This window comes from Geotrypetes seraphini, chromosome 9, assembly GCF_902459505.1.
Source record: "Geotrypetes seraphini chromosome 9, aGeoSer1.1, whole genome shotgun sequence".
Lineage (NCBI taxonomy): Eukaryota > Metazoa > Chordata > Amphibia > Gymnophiona > Dermophiidae > Geotrypetes > Geotrypetes seraphini.
This window is the reverse complement of record NC_047092.1, coordinates 145,313,530-145,330,759: the sequence shown is the minus strand read 5'-3', so window position 1 is coordinate 145,330,759 and position 17,230 is coordinate 145,313,530. Positions and strand designations below refer to the sequence as shown.

Genomic DNA, 17,230 nt, shown 5'->3' with positions numbered 1-17,230 from the left:
CAGTTAAGAGGCCAGACAAATGTGTAGATGCAATTCTCCTTTTCCTTGCCTGCATTTTCTTTTTCATATATTCATGTAATTGACTGGAACCTCAATAAATCCTCTGTTTATTGATTTATTGGCATGAAGTGATTCAAGCTGGTTATCTTAGTCTGTCTTAGACCCTGCTAGCCCACTGCTGTGATCTACTGCATGCACCAGTCCACAGATAGTAATATAAAAACGTGGTACATATATTTGAATACTGAAGCTTTTATAAAGTACAAGAAAGTGCTATATGCCATTGAAAAATTAAATTCAATCAAGGGGTTATAATATGAAAGAGGACAACTTAATGAAAATAAAGAGAACTGCTTCCTTGTTGAGCAGGTAGGTGATGCTTGGAATATTCAATAGCCTACCAGCTGAGGTGGTAGCAACCAGGACCCTGGAGCAATTTAAGCATGTTTTGAACAGACAAAGGGGGCAGTCAGAACAGCAGGGATGAGAAAAATGCAGCATAAAAGAACTGGATTTGGATTTCATCACTTTCTAAATCTAAGCTCAAGACAAGATATAGTCTACCAGACAGTATTCCACTGCCCAAAAGAGCTCTGAATTTATATATGTGACAAATATCATCAGTGGGCTTTAAAGCCTGTTTTAAGTAGGTCATTTTCCTATGGACTGATAAGAGAAAGATATCCTTGATGTTGGTCTAAATCAGTGGTTCCCAATCCTGTCCTGGAGGACCCCCAGGCCAGTTGGGTTTTCAGGATAGCCCTAATGAATATGCATGGAGCAGATTTGCATGCCTGGCACCTCTATTATATGCAGATCTCTCTCATGCATATTCATTAGGGCTATCCTGAAAAGCCTGGGGGTCCTCCAGTACAGGGTTGGGAACCATTGGTCTAGATCAGGGGTGTCAAAGTCCCTCCTGGAGGGCCGCAATTCAGTCAGGTTTTCAGGATTTCCCCAATGAATATGCATGAGATCTATTTGCATGCACTTCTTTCATTGTATGCTAGACAGAATTGTAGAGGGTCACAAATGGAGATAACAAACCAGCTACTAAGGAATGGTGGTATTGTGGCATCAGGCTTCCAAAAGAGATGTTGGATGCCCCTGTCCTACTGCCACAGCAGGCTAAGTAAACTAAATGTTTGGCTTGTCTGATGGCTATGGCTCACTTGAAATTTTATTTTAGCAAAATGGGGGTTTTAGCTATTATGATTTTGAGGCATTACAGAGCTATCTGGTGGATATGCAGTCATATTTCAGAAAAAAGGGAGATTTTGATGACTATGAATTATATCATAATAGGTCCAAAATATTCATGCAATCTGCAGGTGCATAAAGGGCATCTAAATTTAAAGATGCCAATTGCAGGCACTAATTTATAGAATAGGTGCACTTACGGGTATGAATGATATCACAAATTGGCATTTATGTATGTAAATGCTATCATTATTCTATAAATATTTTGTGCCTGTCGCAAAGCATGCAACTGCAAGGGGGACATTTAAATGTGGTAAAAGTGTAAGTATGTCACGATTGCTGCACCTAGTGAAGCAAACACCTTAAAATACTATCAGTTGCATGCATTGCAAGGCTCACTTGAGCACGCCCACTTGTGCCTGACATTGATATAGAATAAGTGTCTGTACCTACCATTAGGTACGCCAAAGTGGATTGGTGCTGGTATTATATAACAGTGCCAATTTATCAAATTGCCAGCATAGATTTCTGTTCATGCAGTGTACTGTTGGAAAAAAATTACATGCCTTTCTTTAGAAAAGGTTCTTTTTAAATTCTCACACATTATTTTGAGATCAAGGTGGGAGGATCACTTAGTTACACTTTCTAGCTAATGACATAAAGGGTAACGTGCAATTGACTGCAGGTGCTTAATTTTGTATGGTTGTCGGGTGGAAGTTATTTTTAACTAGAACACGCAGACTGAGAAAACCGAATGGTCTTTACTGCATGCTATCTATTAAGCTGCTGCTTTTTTAAATATTGGAATATTTTTCAATATTATATAGATGATGGTAAACACTGTATGAGAGCAGTTTTGAGAAACCAGCTGTTTTAGTAGATGCCTTCATGAGGGGAGGCGTGGCTAGCAGTAGGTTGAGAACTGGAAAGTCAGGGTTCATATTTTTTTTTTTTATAATTCTTTATTCATTTTCAAATTTGACAACAAGTGCACAAAATAATATAATTCAACAAGTTATTACACAATAGCACTTTGATATCTATTACATAAAAATCTAATGATACATTTAACCCCCCCCTACCTCCCAACCTTCATCTATATTTTCAATCAGAATATACACATATTATAGAACATATTGTAACATATTATGTAAGATTGTTCCCAACACCCTCCCCCCCCCCTTTGGTGTGCCAAAAGAAAAGAAGAAGAGAAGAAGTGATGACTGTTCACTACAATATTTTGTCAATGGCCCCCATATTTTTATAAATTTAGTATAAGTCCCTCTTTGTATTGCTATTGCTCGTTCCATTTTAAATATATTACATAATGTATTCCAGCAAAATGTATAACTAAGGTTTCTGTGATTCTTCCAATTGTTGGTTATATGTTGAATGGCAACCCCTGTCATGACTAATAAAAGCTTGTTATTCTCTGCTGATATTTGAAAGTCAGGGTTCAAATTCTGCTGATACTCTGCAGTTTTGGGCAAGTTACTTAATCCTTCATTGCCTCGGGTACAAGCTGGATTAGAGCAGGGACATTCCTCTTCTACCTGACTGCAACTTGTCTTGAACCTCTGTTGAAAAGCTCCAAGCGAAATCTGAAAGAATTTCCTTCCAATGCTGCCTACATCCTATTGTTTGATAAGGCATTTGCACACACACACACACCTTACTAAACTGCAATAGCGGTTGTTAGTGCAAGAAGCTGCGCTAAATGCGCCACACTGCTCCTGACGCTCAGAGTTATACAGCACTATACATCAAAATACAGAACATGGTCTAAAGAGCTTGTAGCTTTCAAGATATGTGGCAAGGAAGAAGCTGAGGCTGGAAAGGAGATGAGAAGCAGAGGACAGTAGATGAGGATTAGAAAAGGGATGAGTGTAGAGGTTGAATATGAGGGACTAGAGCAGGGATGGGCAACCAGGATCCTTGAAATCCACCACCACTTGGGTTTTCAAGCTTTCCTCAATGAATATTCATGAGATTGATTTGCACAGTACATGCCAATTGATCTCATGCATATTTGTTGTTGAAAGCTTAAAAATGGGACTGGCTTGTGGCCGTTAAGGACCATAATTGCTCACCCCTGGTATTACAATTAATACTATCATTATTATGGAGGTGGGGGTCAGGGGTGGAGCTTGGGTGGGTCTGTGGGGAGCTTTTGGGATCCCCAAGCAAAAAAGTGTTCTGCTGCCTATGATACATAATATACTGTACAGTTAACAGATTCTAATTTGCCATAATTATAGTACAAGTTTTACCATACAAATTTTTATCCTAAGAACACATGGGGGGGGGGGTGTCTAATACTAATATACAGTTTACAGGTTACAATTTGCCATAGTTATCTTTACAGTGCAAGTTTTTTTTTCAGTACAAGTTTTTATCCTAACTTGAAACACATTAGGGATCTAATATCAATATACATAATGTACTGTACAGTTGTACAGGTTAAATATGCCATAGTTACAGTGCATGATTTTTCAATCCATGTTTTTAGCCTAATGTGTGACGCCTAGCTGAATCTCTTTGTAATCCATTGGTCACGGGCAGGGGAGTTAGGTGGAGAGGTGTGTTTTTATTGCTTGCCTAAAGTTGTTTTCAGTTGACTTGGTAGGAAGTGGAAGTAGGAACGTCGCTTGGCGGTTTGTGGTTCAGTCCTAGGTATGCCTCTGATCTCCACAGCGACCCTGACGTCCTCCCCTAGCCTGACAGAAGACGCTCCGGCTTTGGCCGGCAGAAAGGGGCTCGGGGAGGCGGGTGAAGGCCCCGTAGCCCCGCCCCCTCCCGTCAGCTGATCGTCGGGCCGCCCAGCTGCGCGCGCTAAGATGGCGGCCGAAATCCACTCGCGACCGCAAAGCAGCCGGCCCGCCCTGCTCAGTAAGATCGAGGGGCACCAGGACGCGGTGACGGCCGCTGTGCTGATCCCCAAGGAGGACGGAGTGGTCACGGCCAGCGAGGACAGGTGAGAACCCGCTCCTGAGCTGTGCGTGGTATTCCGGGAGCTTAACCCCCCCCCCCCCGCCCCCCGACTCTTAAACGGAGATTCCGGGACAGTTGGCGCCGGTTCTGGACTCGCCGTGCTGATGGAGTCCTGACTGCGGCCGGCACGGAACAGGCCTCCCTCCCGTGGGGCATTGTTCAACTCTTTCCACGTTGGAGAACATTTCCTTCGTGGAAAGTGACTGCACAGAGCCCAAGTGTTTTTACATGACGTCTGGCCAGACTGTAGCATTTTCTTTGATCTGCTTAGAGTAATCTTAGAGCTGCAGCTTTACAAGAGGAAACGTTATTTTAATATTTCTGGTCTGGAATGATTCCCGAAAATATAGAGTATGTAGTACTGATTTACAGTAAAGAGTTGAGACTAAAACAAATAAAAAAAAATCATATAAATATGTAGCATAATTCCTTTGTTTTTTTGTTTTGTTTTGTTTTTTTTAGGTTCCACTGTACACTATCGTTTTTGTTTTTATATGTACCATGTGAGTTGGTAGGCACTGTAAATGCAGGCTTTAGCAGATGAATCGTGTATTGCTTATGTACAATGAAGAGCACTTTCTGCAAGTTTTGGGTACAGAACAATGATGCAACTTTCTGGAGGTTGCCAACATATCAGCCCTTTTACTAAAGTGTTAGGTGCTAATGAGTGCCTAATACAGCTTAAATGGTGCACTCTGGGATGCGCTCAGGTATGCTGCAGTAAGTGCCAAATGTGCACGCATTAACTGCATGCTAAAACATTTTAATTGGGGGAAGGGGTGTATGAGAGTGGGCATTCCTGCACTAATCAGTTAGGGCTAGATTCACTAACCTGCCCGAGCTGTAGACGATCCGCGGCAGGCCGACTGATCCACAATGGGTCAGCATACAAATGTGGGGTGATTGGAGGAATGTTCCCCACCGACCACACAGATCGCTGCTAGTGAGCGATCCTGAAACATGCGCAGACCATCTTTGCCTGTAGATGGTCTGCGCATGCTTACAAAGCTGCAAACTTTTTTTTTTAAACTTTTAACTTTAATTTTATACTTCACGAGCCCATGGTTTTATCCCGTGGGTTAAAACCACGGGCTCACACTGCGGGGAAGGGCAGGTGAGTCGGGGCATGCACTAGCTATTAGGCAAGTGATTTGTGGCTCTGACAGGCTGAATTGAGGGTAAGCAACAGGCCGCAAGCAGCAAATTGCAACTCTAGCTCCTGGCAGATAGCGCATTTGTCATGCTGGCAATAAACCATCAGTCCTGGATCATCCAAGAGACTATGTGAACTCACGGCAGCCATTTTGTATGAGTGTTCTGCACGGGGCAGGAGTGTAGGAAGATCGCTCTTGCCCTGAAAGCCTGCTAGACCACCAGGTAAGCTTTGGGGAGGTCCGGGATGCAGCGTTTCATTTAAAAAAAAAAAAAAAAGGTCCGGGATGCCGGGGGAAGGTGGGGGGTAAGTCAGAGCCAGCCCAAAAGTTATTTGCGAATTTTCAATATTCGCAGGCCGGCTCTGCCCCTAATCCCCGCGAATATTGAGGGAGAAGTGTAGTTTTAAAGACAGTCTTTGGGGCACACCCAGCCAATTAGGATTTCAGGATATCTACAATAAATATGCATGAGATGGCATATTCATCATGGATATCCTGAAAACCTGCCTAACTGGGTGTACCCTGAGAATTGAGTTGACAAACACTATCCTATGTTACCAAATCCTGAGCAGTTACAGTATAAAGTCAGTCATTGCATCATGCTGTATACTTCCTCTGGAGCTTAGTTTGTAATTGTGTCCTGAAGCTATTCTGGATAGTGAAAACAAATTGGAAAATATGTTAACAGCATCTTACAAAGTGGATACTTACTCTTGAATACATGCACTGGTTAGCCAAGTGCAATTAGCATCTTCATTTGTGTTGCTACATACTAACACAGCTTCTTTTCTAGCTGTAAGAGGAGTGGCATAATGGTTAGATCTACAGCCTCAGCACCCTGAGGTTGTGGGTTCAAGCCCCGTGCTGCTCCTTGTGACCTTGCGCAAGTTGCTTAATCCTCCATTGCCCCAGGTACATTCGGTAGATAGGGGAAAAAATGCTTGAGACAACCTTCATTGATAGGCAGTATATAAATAACTAAGAAAGTTGGAACTCTTGAAAAACTGAGGTTTAATGACTTACCATGCACACTCAAATATAAACCAAGATTTTGGGGCCAAAAAAATGGCCCCAAAATGGAGGGGGGGTTCTCGGTTTATATTTGGGTCAGCACTGATCCGCCCCGCTCCCAAAACTGTTTGCAGGCCTCTGCCGGGCCTTCCATGACACCTTGTGGTCCAGCGATGGCCGGGACAGGAGGTGTCCCAGCCCGATTCTAATTATTTTTATCTCCCTCCCGCCTCCCCCGCGTACCTTAAGTATCTCTGGTGGTCCAGCGGTGAATCTCGGCAGGAGCGATCTTCCTTCGTGCCTGCCTATGTAGAGCCGCTAGCTGATTGGCTGCCATGAGTTCACGGTAGCCAATCAGCTAGCGTCTCTGCACGGGCAGGAGCAAAGGAAGGCATCGGGAGAGAGAGGGAAATGGGTACAGAACCAGGGAGGGAGGGGAAGTGAGTAAATGAAGGGGCTGGATGCAGAACCTTGCAGAGCAGTGAGGGAGTGTGAACAGGGTGCAGAGCCTAGCAAGGCAAGACACTGCACTTGAATATTAACCCCATCTCCCCCAGTTTATATTTGAGTCAACCTTTTCTCCTCCTTTTTTGAGGGGAAAAAGTTACCTCGGTTTATATTTGAGTATATACAGTATGCAGCATGGCTTAACTGCAGAATTTAGTAATGTGGGTAGAGGACAAGATTGCATTAAGATATGCACTTTATATCTGAAATATCTCCTAGATAAGCTGCATTTATAAGAGGTGGTACTCAGCAAATCAAAATGCCACAGGTGAATTTACCTCATGTCAGGGGATTGTGCAGTCACAAAGATGTAATTGAGTCTTGATCTTCAGAGAGAGTTAACATTATTAATTATAATAACCCAGACATATTTAAAAAAGATGTGGTAAAGCAGCATCCTTCAACTGTGAGCATGAATCACAATGGTGAGCACTTGGGACTGCCTTGCATAAACCTTGATGTTTTGCATTTTGGATCTTCTCAATCCTCTGTTCCCTTCTGTGATGTGCATTTTGTACCCTAAATTCTCAAATATAAGTCAATCCGACTATAAGACGAGGTACCCCTAAAAAAGGAGGAGAAAAGGTTGATTCGAATATAAGACCGGGGGTGGGGATGTTAATATTCATGTGCCCTGCCAGGCTCTGTACCCATTTTTTGGGCCCAAAAATCATGGTTTATATTTGAATATATATGGTACCTGTATGCCTTTTCTGTTTTTAAGGAATTTTTTTTCAGAGTGCTTTCAAAGCCTAAAACTTTGGCTTCCAGTCATAGTCTTGATGATTTTAACTTTGTTCATTGTAGTAAATATCCTGAAGCCTGTTTTCTCAACTAGATTTAAAACTTCCTGGAGCATGTCTAGGGCTCTACAGATATTATTAGTATGAATAGGGAAGGAAAATAACAGACAAGCAAAATGCCTTTGCACAGAAAGGAATGATCTAAAGCTGAGTGAGGAAATGGACAACTGTAGTAGGTAAATTTTAGGTAAGACAAGACAACAGGTACCAATGTAGAAATAAATGGAAACAAAGCAAATATGATCCTGTAAATAGCCTGTTTACAAACCGAGTGGTCTTTAAACTAAGCTCAATACTAATGTTCTTGCTCCTTTATCAAAAAGATAGTCACAAGAGATTCAGGTGGGCCTAGGAGCTGAGGCTGACTCCTTCCAGCCAACTGTGTTGCTGAGGGAACCAGGAAGTGAGTAACTGCTGGAATAAAAACACAGGCAATAAGGATAATGAAATCATTGTATTTCCTGTCCTTGCAACACCACCTTGATTTTTTGGCAACTTGTGCTTTTCCATTTAAAATGGAAAGCATAAAGGCAAGGGTGTTATGGAGACAGTGATGCAGTGGAGGGTGAAGTGACTTGCTCAAGGTCACAAAGACCATCTGTGGAAGAAGCAGGATTTGAACCGTGGCTTCCATGGTTCACAGCCTGCCCCGTCTTTCAATGCTAGGCTGCCACATCACCTTTTTATCTATCCCCTGCTTCTGCTCTGCAGTCACAAAGATGGGAGCAAGATTTGATGCTTGGAATGGCAAAGAACTGGTAGAGAAGGATTGGGAAGTTGGACTGGCACGACCCAATGTGCACTTGGAATAAATATGGTGGGATTGGAAATAAGACTGGCTATTTGGATAGATAGGGAAAACAAAGAACCCATGATTGAGGAAACAAGGTGGGACAAGATGGATGTGGGGAGAATCCAGGAAGATAGTGAAGGGGATGAAAAAAAAAGGGAAAAAGAAAGTACTGATGAATCCACTCTGAATGGAAAAGAGAAACAAAACTGAAAATAAGAACAACAGTGTGAATAAACAAAAAAGGAACAGATTCAAGACCAGAGAATGAGACTCCGTGGGCTAGAAAATCAAGCCAGAGACAACACAACGGTTGGAAGCTTTTATTATCTGATGGAGAATTAATAGCTTATCAGTGTAGATATTTTGAGACCCAGTTCAATCTGTCAACTGAACTTGTTAATTCTACATGGAAGACATGTTAACTGTGGAATTTTATTGTCTGATCTGAATATTTCAAATGTTGTTTTCTCTAGTATGTAGGATATCAGGGTTGTTGGCCTTTTCAAATGAATGCACATTTACCATGTTTCATATTTTTAGTCTGAAAGAGGAAAGCCCATGAAACTTCAGGATTGCTAAGAAGAGTGAACGGGAAAAAACATTTGGAGAAGTGATATGAATGAATGTGAAAACTAACCTGTATGCCATCCTATGAATGCTAATGATGAAAAAAAGTAGAACATAAGTGTTATGACAGTGAAGGAATGTGAATGGAAGGTTTGTAGCAGATATAGTGAATTGTATGTGATAGAAGCTTAGTGGAGCTAAAAATGCTGGATTAGGATGTGAGTGATAATAGTCGACAAGGCCCAAGCCAAAAATGGCGAACAAATCAACAATATTTGAAACAACTGCCCATCCCTACTATTTCATTTAGTATCTTTCTCTCCCTCACCACATCTGATAGTTTTGTAATCTGTGCCAGAATATCTGGCCTCCTAGGATGGTACCCTGCAACCACCAACCTTGCCCGTCTTTGGGGCGTTGCAGCATTTGTTATGTAATTGCAAATGTAAATGTAGATTTATCAAAATGTCACTCCTTTTCAGTTGGTCTCTAAATGGAAACTTATTCTTGTAGACTTAGGCCATGATTCAGAATTCCCCAGGTGTGCTTTCTTTTCAGAGCAGACGGGATAATAAAAATTCCAGGCCTCTGGGAGAATAAGAACAAAATCCCTGCTATGGTATTAGTGAGTGATTAACAGTTTTCCTGTGTCTCTTCTCCCTATACAGGACAATCAGAGTATGGCTAAAAAGAGACAGTGGGCAATACTGGCCCAGCATCTACCATACCATGTCATGTAAGTGCCATGTTTTGGTGCCTTTTTGCTTTGGCCCTTGTGTTAGCTGCGCTGTTAATGTTATGATGCTGAAGATTTTGGTAAATATTTTTAATCTCATTTAAAAAATGTTTGCTAGAAAATCTTTTTCCCTAGTAACAGACCTTTTATATAAAATGTGGGCTTTGTTTCTGCTGTGGAAGCTCCTGGAGAAAACTAAAAAGCAAAGACAATCCTGTGTTGGCTTCTGGTACCTTCCACATTCTGTATAGTTGACACCCAAATTTCTGGCTCATGCAAATTTGGGCATGTAGGTTATAGAATAGTATGAAAAAGAAGGGTTCACTCTCTCCGTACAAAATCTATTAACAAATGTAGTGTGAAAACAATAATATACCCTGTTCTTTTTTTCTATTTGTGACAATATACTTTGTCAGTTGTTTTGGAGCACTTGGTGATATGTTTCTAAAAGTGCTTTTTTTTCTGGCATATACAGCCCATGATATGATTTTGTGCTCTAGTATAGCATAGTTTGTTTAGACAGGTAAGGCTGCAGTCTATGAGGCTGATTTAAGTAATTTTTCAGTGTATAAGATGGTTCCTGCAGCAGAGACAGGTTATAGAATAGTGCCAGTTATGTGCCTAACTTAATTGTTAAATTATGTGCCAATTGGCCTTAAGTGCCAATAAGAACCTTTAAGTGGTTAATTTGGGTTAATTAGCATTAACTTATAATTATGCACATAACTGCACTTAGGCCCAGATTCAGTAACCTGCCCAATCGGGCCCGATCCAGGCAGGTATGAAAAATATGCAGATGGAGGCGATCGGAGGAACGCCCCTATCTGCCTGCATGGTTCGCTGTTGTGCGATTGCGCGCATGCGCAGACCATCTGTAGATGGTCTGTGCATGCCCGTCCGAGTCGCAACCTTTCTTTTTTTTTTTTAACTTAAAACTTTTTTTTTGTTAGTTTTTAGCCCTGCGAGTTGCGTGGTTTTAACTCCCTTTAAACCCGTGGGTTAAAACCAGGGGCTCGCAGGACGGGGGAAGGGCAGAAGAATGGTGATGCGGCAGGAGAGATTTGGGGAAGATCGAGGCAGAGCAGGGCAGTATGCGGGGCGAGCAGCAGGAGATAAGAAGCAGGGCGGCATTTGGGGCGAGCAGGCAGGAGAGATTGCAGGGCCAAGATGCAGGGCTTCCAGTTGGAAAGATGTTTTCGACTGGTCCCCAGCAGTTGCTTCTTCAGGTGATCGGCCAGCCCAGTCGGATCTGAAATTTAGTGTTGTGAATCGTGTCCCAGCCTACTTTGCATGCGTTTCACCTCATTTGCATGCACGGATTCGAAGCGGATCGCAGGAGAGGTAAGTGAATCAGGCCGGAGGGAAATTTGATAGTAAAGGGGTCGCAAACCAATCAGTACACGATCGGTTTGCTTTGTGAATCTAGTACTATTCTATAAACTAGGGCCTGATTCTGTAAATAGTACTTAAAAATCAGCACCGATCAGACTGGCCTTTAGCGCAATCCTATAAAAGGCACCCGCCATATACAGAATTACACTTAGCAGCAGTATGCATCACTAACATTTAGACGCACCCATTTAGACCAAGAAAAACCAGGCCTAAATACCTGTGCCTAAGTTGTGCGCAGTTTGGGCATATTCTATAAAACTGTGCCTAAACAGTGCCCATGCTCCTCCCCTGGCCTTGCCTTCTTTTTAAGGTCGCGCACTAGAACCAACGTGCACCACTTTATAGAATGTGCCTGCCAAGTTGTGCACATAACTTCTAATTAATGCCAATTTTAATTAATGCCAATTAACATTAATTATGTGGTCTTGTTAAATAATTTTCATGCAGAAATGGTTTGCGTGCACACCCTGTGGTGCTATATACAGAATTTGGGGGTTGGTGCCTAAATGCTATAGTCCGCAACTACAAAAGGGCGGGTCAGATGGTGTGTCTTACAGCAGTTGTGTGCGTAAGATCATTTACACCAGCCTTTGACATGGCTTAAGTGCTCATACCTAAACTTAGAGGCGCACATGCCAACTTATGCTCTATTCTGTAATGGCAATTTTGCTTGAAATTTACCATTATAAAATTGGTGCTTAGCACTTTCTTGAATGTACCTGTGGGAGACTAGTCTGGGTTGCCCAGAGAGGTCAGCACATATACAGCCAAGACACAATTGCATATAAAAAGAATTTTTATTTATCGTTTGCCTCACACAAAATAGATTGAATTTGGCTTACCTCAGCCAATCACATACAAGCAGTCTGTTTTCCCAAGCCCTGCCTCCGCCTATCTCTAGGAAAAACTTGAGAGTTCCTCTTTGTCCTTTGGGGACCTCTCTAGAATAAACCCAGCCTGGGTAGAAATACCTCCCTCCTGTGAGTCCTGCCCCTGTGACTCAACACTGAACGCCATAGTCCAGTGCATGCTGGGACCTGTAGTTCCACATTTGATTAGTACCTCCTGCTGCCCGGGGGTATAATATTTGCATGGAGGAGGGAAAAACGTTTAATCTGTTACACTACCCCATGTGTTTACCAGTACAGTCCACAGTCCTAACCTTTGCAGATATGGTGCTAGAAATGGACTCTTAAGGGCAAAATACTAATGGTATAGAGCAGTGATTCTAAAACCTGTCCTAGGGGAAGTTAGATTTTCAAGATATCCCTAATGAATATGCATACTCATTCCAAGAAGCTATTTAATATTATAATGTACAATAAATTTTTCTCAAAACCACAAAATTATTTTTAATTACTATTATATCAATTTCAATGTTCTAAACGGGATTACCCCCACTGCTTACACCCCAAAGTTCAAATGTTCATAATAAAAAATCCACTCCTCTGTTGTGCTTCACAATCTTGTTACCATCCTTGGCAGAAGTTCTTAATATTTATCTTTCTTGATGTCACTTGCACGGTTTCCTGTGCTTAAACCTATATTAAGAGATTAGTCCAGCCCGACGCAAAACTGTGTTTCGCAATCTTGCGTCGTCAGGAGCTGTGACGTGTTCTAAACATAATAAAATAAATACATAAAACTCATCCTCACAAAATTATAGTTAATTTAATTGATATAATAATAATAATAACTTTATTTTTGTATACCGCATTACCATGGAAGTTCTATGCGGTTAACAGATGAAGAGACTGTACATTACAGCGAAGTACACATTTTTTTTTTTTTGGCATAGCTACATTTACATTTTCGGTGACGCTACATTTGCGGTGAAGTTATTTTTCAGGTCGGTTACTATTGCAGTGAAGTTACATTTGTTGTAGGTTGCATATATATAGCGGAGTTCATACAATAGTGTTACATACAGCGGTGATATATGCTGCGGCGTTCGATAAAGCCGAGCAGAGGCATTCAGTAAGGGGGTAAAGAAGAAGGGGTGATTAGTTGGATAGGGTGATCCATTTTGTTAAGCCGTTTGGTGGCAGACAGAATTGGAAGAGTCGAGAGACTGAGGTAAGTCAAGGTCCGAGGAGGAGGCAAGGAAGAGGGGGGGAGAAGTTAGAGGAATTTATCAAAAAGGTAGGTTTTGATTGTCTTCCTGAACATTTGGTAGGGGGGGGGGGGGATTGGAGATGAGTGCTGTGAGGCATTTGCTCCATTTGCCCGCTTAGAAAGCGAGGGATCTGTCGAGAAATTTCTTGTAGAGGCAGCCTTTCAGGGAAGGAAAGGAGAACAGGTAGGTGTTTCGTGTACGAGAGGGGCCAGCGATTTCAAGGTGCTCGGATAGGTAGATTGGGGAAGAGCCTGCTAGGGTTTTGAAGCAGAGGCAGGCGAATTTGAAGATGATCCTTGCCTCCACCGGCAGCCAGTGGAGTTTAGCGTAATAGGGGCTAACGTGGTCATATTTTTTGAGGCCGAAGATGAGGCGGACAGCAGCATTTTGAACTATTCTTAAGCGTTTGATGGTGTTTTTATAGGATCCCAGGTATATGATGTTACAGTAGTCCAGTATACTTAAGATTAGTGACTGGACCAGAAGACGGAAGGAGAGGTGGTCGAAATAGCGTTTAATGTTGCGAGGGAGTAGAAACATTTTTTGACCTGGGCACTGGTATGATCTTCGAAGGTCAAGCATCTGTCTAGGAGTACTCCAAGGATTTTTATTGTGTATATATAACACCAATGTTATCATATACCTCTCTCAAACAGTATATTCACATATTGCAACCTACTGCAATATATTGGAATATACTGTTTGAGAGAGGAGGTAAATGATAACATTGATGTTAGGGAGTGGAAAACATGAAAAAGGATCTGTAAAAGTTAGAGGAATGGTCTAATATCTGGCAACTAAAATTCAATTCAAAGAAGTGCAGAGTAATGCACCGGGGATTAGAAATCGGAAGGAGCTGTATGTGGTGTGAGGTGAGAGGCTGATACGCACGGATGGGGAGAGGGACCTTGGAGTGATAGTGTCTGAAGTTCTAAAGGCAAAGAGACAGTGTAACAAGGCGGTGGCTGTAGCCAGAAGGATGCTAGGCTGTATAGAAAGAGGTGTAGCCAATAGAAGGTGTTGATGCTCCTGTATAGGTAGCTGGAGAGACCCCACTTGGAGTATTGTTTTCAATTTTGGAGACTGTATCTGGCAAAGGATATAAGAAGACTTGAAGCGGTCCATTGGAAAGCGACAAAAATGGTAGGAGGTTTGCGCCAAAAGACGTATGAGGAGAAATTGGAAGCCCTGAATATGTATAGCCTAGAGGAAAGGAGGGACAGGGGAGATATGATTCAGACATTCAAATACTTGAAACGTAGAACAAAATGTTTTCCAGAGAAAGAAAAATGATAAAACCAGAGGGCATAATCTGAGGTTGAGAGGGGTGGTAGATTCAATAAATGTTAGGAAATTCTTCATTACGGAGAGCTGGAATGCGCTCCCGAGGGATAGGAAAACGTGACAGAGTTCAAAAAGATGTGGGATGAACACAGAGAATTTCTAATCAGAAAATAATGGTATATATTGAAGAACTAAGGCCAGTACTGGGCAGACTTGCAGGGTCTGTGTCACGTATATGGCTATTTAGTTGAGGATGGGCTGGGAAGGGTTTAAATGAGCTGGAGTAAGCTTCAACGGAGACTCCAGTAGATGCACAATACCGGGCAGAGAAAAAGAACAATTTAAATTAAATAATTGAATTAGAGAGAGTCTATTTTTGGGCAGACTGGATAGACCATTCAGGTCTTTATCTGCCACCATTTACTATGTTACTATTAAGGGAACAAGATTGTGAAGAACAACAGAGGAGTGGATTTTTTATTATGAACATTTGGGGCTCCTTTTACAAAGGTGCGTTAGGGCCCTAACACGTGGAATAGCGTGCGCTAGCCGCTACCACCTCCTCTTGAGCTGGCGGTAGTTTTTCGGGTAGCGCATGCTAATCCAGTGGGTGCGCTAAAAACGCTAGCACACCTTTGTAAAAGGAGCCCTTGATCTTTGGGGTGTAAGCAGTGGAGGGTGATCCTGTTTAGAATATTGAAATTGATGTAATAGCACTTTAAGATATTTATGTGGTTTTATGATGGAATTGTGGAAGGTTGATGTATGATTATAATAAAAATTGATATTTTGAGAAAAATTTATTGTATATTATAATATTAAATAGCTTCTTGGAATGAGTGTGCATTTAGCAAAATTGGGCTATCTGTGTGAATTGGTTGCTTCATTGGGTTATTAGTAATAATATGCATGAGATAAATTTGCATATCTACTTTGTAGGCAAATCTCACTCATGCATATTCATTAGGGATATCTTGAAAACCTAACTGGCTGGGGCCCCCCCAGGAAAGGTTTAAGAGCCACCGGTGTAGAGGATCCTTAATTGTGAATAAATTTTGAATAAGGGAAAGCCAGAGAGAACTCAGGAAGGAAGATCTGAAAACCAATCTTCCTTCCTGTAGCCAGTCTGGTTTTCAGGACCTTTCCGATATGAGAGAGTTTTATGTTAGCACACTTCCCTTGCATGCTCATTGAGTGTGCCTGGAGGGGTAGGGAGGAATGTTGAGCCCTACTTGACAGTTGAGAACCATTGGGCTATAAGGAAGGATGCAGAAAGAAGCAAATTGAGCAGATTAAAAGAATCTTATAAGACCATATACTGGTAGCGCTATAGAAATAATTAATAATAATAATAATAATAATAGTAGTAGTAGTAGACCACAGAATGACAACAAATATTTTATATTATGTGAATTCTTAGAATCCTGGTTGTTATTCACCAGAACTGCTGACTCTCCTAGCCTAGTTCTAAACCATTTTCATGGCTGGAGTGTTTTATTCCCATGTTCTGTCTGACTGATGTATAAGAATAGCTAATGGGCATGGTGTTTCCAGTTATTTCATACAGTTCTGTAGCTCCAATTGTAAGCAGAAATTGCAGCCTTTAATGAAATTTGTTAAAATTTTATGTATGGAATCAGTTTGATTAAAAGATCATACTCATCTGTTTTCTAGAAACAGAAAATATGTGGCACCTTCCTTCCAATATTGGTATTTGGGATCTCTTTCATCTCTTCCTGTTTCTGCCATTGCTTTGCCTTCAGCTTCATGTGACAGAGGAAAGGAAAGAGTACCTTCAAACACTATAGAAACTTCCATCCATTGGGATAGTGTTTACCAATACAGTCCTGGAAATAGAAACATAGAAGCATGATGGCAGATAAAGGCCAAATGGCCCATCTAGTCTGCCCATCCGCAATAACCAAGATCTCTTTCTCTCTCAGAGATCCCACATGCCTATCCCAGGCCCTTTTGAATTCAGATACAGTCTCTGTCTCCACCACCTCTTCCGTGAGGTTGTTCTATGCATCTACTACCCTTTCTGTAAAAAAATATTTCCTTAGATTACTCCGGAGCCTATCACCTCTTAACTTCATCCTATGCCCTCTCATTGCAGAGTTTCCTTTCAAAGGAAAGAGACTCGACTCATGCGCATTTACAGTTATGTAGGTATCTATCATATCTCCCCTCTCCCCCATTTCCTCCAAAGTATACAGATTGAGATCTTTAAGTCTGTCCCCATATGCCTTATGATGAAGACCACATACCATTTTAGTAGCCTTTGTCTGGACTGACTCCATCCTTTTTATATCTTTTTGAAGGTGCGGCTTCCAGAATTGTACACAATATTATAAATGAGGTCTCACCAAAGTCTTATACAGGGGCATCAATATCTCATTTTTCCTACTGGCCATACCTCTCCCTATGCAGCCTAGCATCCTTCTAACTTTCGCTGACACCTTTTCAACCTGTTTGGCCATCTTAAGATCATCACATACAATCACACCCAAGTCCCGCTCTTCTGTTGTGCACATAAGCTCTTCACTCCCTGTACCGTTCCCTCGGGTTTTTGCAGCCCAAATGCATGACCTTGCATTTCTTAGCATTAAATTTTAGCTGCCAAATTTCAGACCATTCTTCAAGCTTCGACAGGTCTTTCTTCATATTATTCACACC

At 41.7% G+C, this 17,230-nt stretch overlaps 1 protein-coding gene across 1 annotated transcript in view; it reads left to right on the top strand.

Annotated features, from left to right (window-relative positions):
- Window positions 1-3,975: 3,975 nt before the first annotated feature.
- Window positions 3,976-17,230, top strand: part of WDFY1 (WD repeat and FYVE domain containing 1) — a 72,139-nt gene continuing 58,884 nt past the window's right edge. Inside the window, exons 1-2 of the mRNA XM_033958288.1 lie at window positions 3,976-4,174; window positions 9,695-9,762. Of these exons, the coding sequence (XP_033814179.1) occupies window positions 4,038-4,174; window positions 9,695-9,762 (205 nt within the window). The 5' untranslated portion in view covers window positions 3,976-4,037. The remainder of the gene's footprint in view (window positions 4,175-9,694; window positions 9,763-17,230) is intronic.